This window comes from Buceros rhinoceros, unplaced genomic scaffold (assembly GCF_000710305.1).
Source record: "Buceros rhinoceros silvestris isolate BGI_N320 unplaced genomic scaffold, ASM71030v1 scaffold43499, whole genome shotgun sequence".
Taxonomy (NCBI): domain Eukaryota; kingdom Metazoa; phylum Chordata; class Aves; order Bucerotiformes; family Bucerotidae; genus Buceros; species Buceros rhinoceros.
The window spans coordinates 14,383-21,139 of NW_010432904.1; the positions used below are offsets into that span (position 1 = coordinate 14,383).

The 6,757-nt window shown below is 42.2% G+C and overlaps 1 protein-coding gene across 1 annotated transcript in view; it reads right to left on the bottom strand.

Moving 5' to 3' along the window:
• LOC104500298 (teneurin-2) overlaps nucleotides 1-6,185 on the bottom strand; it is a gene marked incomplete at its 5' end in the record, with an annotated part of 16,069 nt that extends 9,884 nt beyond the window's left edge. Inside the window, 2 exons of the mRNA XM_010143916.1 lie at nucleotides 4,247-4,482; nucleotides 6,010-6,185. Of these exons, the coding sequence (XP_010142218.1) occupies nucleotides 4,247-4,482; nucleotides 6,010-6,185 (412 nt within the window). The remainder of the gene's footprint in view (nucleotides 1-4,246; nucleotides 4,483-6,009) is intronic.
• Nucleotides 6,186-6,757: the final 572 nt, after the last annotated feature.

Here is a 6,757-nt window from a genome sequence, read left to right on the forward strand (position 1 = left end):
CTACAGTGACTCCAAGAACAATAGAAGAAATGACAATTTTGTGTCGGCATTCTGGTTTAGCCACTTAGGTTCTGCAGCTGCAACACCCTGCTTACGAATTCACTCATTTAATGTTTTCTTCATTTACTTTCCAAATAGTCAAAGGGTCCCTCAGCAACCTGATCACTTGAGATGGGTTTCATTTCTGCTGATTAAAAACCCTGATCCTAGAGGCTGGGAAAGAGGGACTGCTAGTTTTGAGAAATCAAAAAGTGCTAAATAATTAGGTTAAATATTTTTCTTTCTTCGTCCCCCCACTTTTTTCAGTTACAATTTTCAGAACAAAGTACAGCATTTTCAGCCCCAGATTTTTTATTTTTTAATAAAAGAGAAAAACAGAAGCAAAGCAGCAGGAGAATGCCAAATGGAGAAGCTTCTAGAGAGACTGCTCTAATGAGAGATACATAAATATATTCACTGGAGGGTAAGCCACAGAATTCAGGCTAATGCTGTAATCTGATAAAGCTTCTTAAGTAATTTAATTGTGGATGCATCATTAATAAAGTAGAAGTCTTTAAATTAGATATAATTTGAGTGCAATGACTACTTAAAAAGTATTCATCAGTTTCTGGGAATTTGTTCTTCAGCTTCTCTTTTACAGTAGCTTTGATTAAGCAACGTTTTCTCTTATCCAAAATTAAACTGCACATCAAACAGTATGTAAATTAACCCTGAGCCTCTCTCAAGGACATAAAAGTTATTCTGAGATATTTTCACTGGCAGGGGTAAACCCAATTCCCATCCCAACCAGCTCCGTAGGAATTCAGTTATACAGAAAGCAAATTTAAGATTACTACAATTTTGTGTTTGTAAAGAAATAATTATTTCAAATTATCTCTCATTATCCTAATTTTTTCCATTAATAAAACTTAGATCTTTAACAGTTTGCATTTCCTCGGTGGGCAATTATTAGGAAAAGCTCTTTTCCGGAGGTTTTCCCAAAGGTTATCTCAGCAGCAGCTTCTCCTGAGATGGAAAGAAGAGATAGGGTGGTCGGTTTTGTTTCGGTTTTTTTTAAAAACCACCTTGGCAAAATCAATCATATTCTGTCTCCCGTTGTAATGGGAACAAAGCCAGGGAAGCCAAACTCAACATCAGTACTTTCTCAGCTGGTGGCTCTCGTTTTGTGGGTGTAGGATCAATCCTGGTGCCAGAGACTCGTCAAAACCCCTTCCTTCTCGGAGCTCTCGGGGAGCAGAAGGGAGCTTTCCCTCCTCAGACATATTTAGCTATTACATTTAAGGGTTACTGTATGACTGACAGATACAATTCTTTAAGGACAGACAGATTTTCTAAAAAGAAAAAAACCCAAAAATTCTTTCAGAAAGATTGTGAACTGAATTGTAGCTTCTGGGTTTTTGTTTTGGTCCAGGTTTTTTGGGGTTGTTTTTTTTGTTTAATTTCTGAAGCATCATAAAGCAGTTGGGATTGCTGGGGCTTCTCTCCTTTACAGTACCTGTAATCTGTGCGAAGGAAAGTCTGACTCTAGGGAGCCTCCCTTCTCAAAAACATTATAAAGGTTTTGGGGATTTTTTGCTGTAGAAAATTGAAGTATTAGGGTTTTTGAAACGATAACACAGACAAGAGCTATGTACAGACACAAACATCACTTGGAGAAAGAATAAAGCAGCACCTGCTTGTCAGTAACTTCATTCCCATTTGTAAAAGAAGGGAAAGCAGAGCGTGTAATTGTAGTGTCATATTAATTACACAGACACCCAAGCAGAATGACTAACGCCCACGGAACACCCGCAGCACTCTTACCGGTATCATGACTGAAGGTGACCTAACAAGCGCCTTCCCTTTGCTCCACTGCCTACACGCACATCTGGTCTTCCCTTGGCTGCTGCCGAACAAGTGGCCTCAGGAAGGAGCCCTTTGTATCTTGGGTAAATGTCTTGCAACCAAACCCACTGATGTGGTGCTGCACCGTAACGAAAACTCTTCAGAAGAGTTTTCTCAAGACTTTATCTGAAACAAGACACTGAACGTGTGGTGCAGACAGCAGGTGGGATAACAAAAGGTAAAGTGCAGGTCTTCCTTTCTCAGCTTATCAAAGTCCGCCCAAGCACATTCGCAGAGGCCGACATACAGCTGTGGAGTGCCCACAGCACGGGGGAGCAGGGCTGCGGGCCACAGGCAGCAGCGCTACCTGAAGCATTACGGAATGGCTTGGGTTGGAAGGGACCTCCAAAGGCCGTCTAGTCCAACCCCCCTGCAGCGAGCAGGGACATCAGCAACTAGGGCATGTCGCTCAGAGCCTCCTCCAACCTGACCTGGAATGTTTCCAGGGACGGGGCTTCCACCACCTCTCTGGGCAACCTGGGCCAGTGTCTCACCACCCTCATCGTAAAAAATAGCTTCCTTATATCTAGCCTAAATCTCCCCTCTTTTAGTTTAAAACCATCACCCCTTGTACTGTCACAACAAATCCTGCTAAGAAGTCTGTCCCCACCTTTCTTATAAGCCCCCTTACTGCGGAGAAGGGGTGTGGGCCCTGGAAGATCTCCTAAGAGGTGATCCTCACAGAACAACAATCCCTTTCAGTGATACTTGATCACGAATTGGAGGTTCAGGAGATGGCTCTGCCTGCTCTCTCGCGGGTTGTCCCGGTGCTGCGGTGGTTCTGCAGCAGTGTCTGTACTGCTCCGTGTCACAGCTGTCCAGCTGCCGCAGCCTGCCCTGCCTGCCACCTGCTCCTCCCGACGTGCCGGCACACTTGCTCTATTTCATTCACTAAGCAATTTATAAAGATGAATTAGAATAAATGAGATGCAAATAAATTCTATGCTTTCTCCCTCATTTTCAAATTTCATTTTCAGTCCACTCAACCTGTTATAATCGCATAGTGATTTTCATTTAAAAGAGCTAAATGGATATGTGATTATTGTTACAGGAACTAACACCAGACAATTAAGTGTTGAGGTGTTGCTAGATAAAGCAGTGTTTTGATTTGCATAAACATGATGCAAGAAAACCCATCTCAGGCAAGGTTTCAGCTCTAAGACGTGTTTAACTTCAGCTAATTACCACAAGTACCGCTATTAAATTTTTAGTATTGAGTGTTAGGATTACAGCAATTTCATTTCAGGCTCCCATTTATTTTTATTTTGAACACCTAGTCAAAATGCGGCGCTGATCTATTTTCTACTTATAACCAGCTTCTGCAGGTCAACACATCAAAAATCAATTCACATCCATGAAATTTAGTCATTCTGGATTAGCTGCTAATCTCATTCCATTTCTTGCCTAACTTCCCCCCTCTCCCCAGTAGGTGCATTCTGAGCATTTGTGGGAATAAGGAAAGACTTGGCAATTCAGCACCGTGAATTAGATGTTAAGCAACAGGAAAACCAAAACTCGACATCCGAGTATTTTTTTTTTTTTTTTGTAAATTACTACGTACTTGTTTACGTATATTGCATTTAATATATCATCTTGAGCGCACAGAACCGTATCTCATGTCCAGTGATGTTGAAAGAATTACTAAAAGAACCCGGACTCCATCAGGGCTCTGTTTGTTTTCTGCCCGGTAGCTCAAAGCTCTTCCAAAACTGCATATCCTGAAGCAGCCAGTGAAAAGTTTAGATACTTAAGGGGTGAAAAACAGGCCAGCTAAGCACAGAATGGGATTAATCCAGCTGCAGCAGATCTTTAATTTGGCAGGGGATGGATTACATGACCTGAGTGTCTTTCTTATCCTATGCTTATGACTTCGTAATTATGGCAATTATTTTGCAATCGTGCCATTTGGGAAGGGAATAAACACACTATGCCTGTCTCAATGGATCTGCAGGGGGATTTTACAGCAGCAGAACGCAACCACTCAAGCTGTAATTGTGTGTGCTCCGCGGCACTAACCGTGGTAAGCGTGCCATAGCAGTTTTACAAACGGTGAGGGGACAGATTATCCCCCTCCCCACCACCTTCAAAAGCGCAGCGACTTGCAGCAATGTTCTGCGTATTTTTTTGTACCAGTCTCTTTTGGAATACTTTTAGCAATGAAGCTTCTATAGCTGACTGCAGCAGATGACCCCATGCAGTGAACTGACCTCTCAAACAAAGAAAAGATTGTCAGACCAAGGATAATCCCAGAGCTGTACATTTTTAACAAGGAAAAATAGGAAAGCCATGTCCTTCAAAATGGAAAATAAATTTTCTGCCCACAGAAGAGAAGATCATTATTGTAATGACAGATTCTACTTACCCTGAGCTTTCTTCCAAACACAGTCACTTTGCCTTTAATCTGTTCCTTCCTCAGACGCCATTCAATTGAGTTTAAACCATTTTCCATTGGTAGAGAAATATTACATCGTCCTATGGTGGGAGTCACAGTCCCAGCCAGGACATGAGGTTCGCTGTGAAAGCTAATGCTCATGCCATTGGCATACATCACTCTCAACGTACCATTATTACAGAGCTGGTAGCTGTTCCTCACTTGATCTACAGCAATAACGAAAAGAAAATAATTTAGCTACTCCAGTCATAAAGAAAACATATAGCTTAATTTGATTGGGTTTTTATAGCACTCCTGTTGATGTTAAATGAAGACAGCCTGCAATTACCACTTACGTGGTACTATGGTGGAAATTACAGATGTTACTGATTCATGTAAAGAACAGTAGTGTATCAAGTGAGCCTGCAGAGAGATATACTGTGTTTATTTCATCATGTTTTCCCTTTAGCCTTAATTGTGAATCAAAATGCTCAGTGATATGTGTTCAACCACGTAATTTACTTCCAAAATGAACAAAACCTCCTGAAAACTGAACTGCTGGATAAACAACAAACCATTAAAGCCTGGGACAAAAACAAAACCAAAAGACTGCTGGACACTTTATGAGTGGGAAGAAGTGCGTGCCTCTTCTTTTTCTTTCCCTCTGCTTAACTCTGTCTCCAAGCAGAGTCTTTGTACAGAATCACAGTTAGCTTTAAATCCTCAAGGTGGGAGGCTCCAGTGACGCAAGCTGGCAGCCGCAGTCCTTCACCTGCCTGCCTTCCTGCCAGCCCACCAGAAGCGCGCTGGCCTGATGCGCACAGCCGGCCTGTTGGCTGTCGGCTGTCATCGAACAGTTATCAAAATAATCCCGACTTCTACCGCCATGCAGTTCTCCAGCTGTCTGGCACAGCCATGTCCATTCTCAGCTGGGATGGAGCGCTGCAACTGTCACCAAAGCATCAGTCTTTGTCTGTCTACGTAATTAATCACCTGGTATAAGAGAAATAAAGTCTTTGTAACCAGACCTGTCACGGCATAATCGTCTGTGAACGTCGACATTCATGTCAGGGGAAGACTCTCGTCTGATGATGATATTCCCGTGACATTATATCTTAATTGAAAAAACCCCAAATTCCTTGCAGTCTGTCTTTGATAACTGACTGGTTTTGCTTCATCAGGTACAATCCTGGGCAGTGCTGGAAAGCTCTGCGTGAGCACTTAATGACTTGGGCTGGAGCACTGGTCTGGGCAGTGCTAACTGGCACAAGATCATCCACTGCCCTGAGAGTTCTACCTTTTATTTAATGGTAGTGTATAAATTTGGAAGATTTCATGTCTAATAGTAGGAGGACACCGCAGCCTCTCTCTCCACAGGGATCTCTACCCCGGCAGCCAACACTCAGCAGTCAGACCGCATCTCTGGGGCACTGAACTCAGAGCCAACCTTGCACTCGAGTACAGACAATATGCGAGTGGGTGAAGTGAACCTGACCCAGGAGGCAACGGCAGGACTAACTGACACCAGCAGATAATGACCAGACATTTTTGACACAAAGCATGATTGTGAACCGTCTCTTACCTGTCCTGAAGACCTGCCATTTTAGGAATGAGCTTTATGGGAGTTTTTCTTGCAAACCTTACACGTTTTCCCCCTGCTCATGAGTGTACTAATGACACGAAGCTTTTGGGAATTGCTTTCTCAAGTTGTGTGTGTGTGGTTAGAAGATGTGCTGAGAAGTGTGCTTTGGTACCTTGAACAACTGTATAGGAAGCCTCCACAGAGGAGAGATTTGTGATGACCGTGACATCGTCATCCCGATTAGAATTCTCAATGTCGATGGTAATAGACTTTTCCATTTCTCGATGAAGGCTAGTTACCACTCCAGTGGGACGTGTTACATTGGTCAGACGCCCTTCATGATCATAGCTAATAGAAAAGTTAGTGAGAGCAGAAAAGCATGAGGAGATATGTTCATTTCAATACCCAATGTATTAATAATGCACCACATCTGTGCCAAAAACCCAGAGCGAAACAGATTTTCAAGAACATCCTGGCCATACCTATTCCTCTGTTCTTGAAAGCATCTATAATGAGGTAATAATCATTTTTAGAGATACTCATCTCAACTACACGAGTGTAAATCCAGGCTATCATCTTTTAAATTAATTAAATGATTTCAGATATAGAGAGTGATACATGCCTTAAACAAGTATAATTAGTAAATTCATCTGTATTTTAGTAGTTGCTTTTCACTCTAAGGAGATGGACTTAGACAACTGCATACAGTGCACATTCGCCAGTGAATACTTAGTGGAAACTCCTAAGTACAGTCTGAAGTGACATATCAAGGAATAAACTTGCCATAAGAGGTTAAAAAAGATATCAGCTTGGGAAGATAATAATTTCATTTAGATTGTATCTGTGGTATTGAACTGCATTTTGAGGTCAGTATTTTGGCTCATAAAGATGAATGATGAGCAGTTAAAGCACCGGATAGG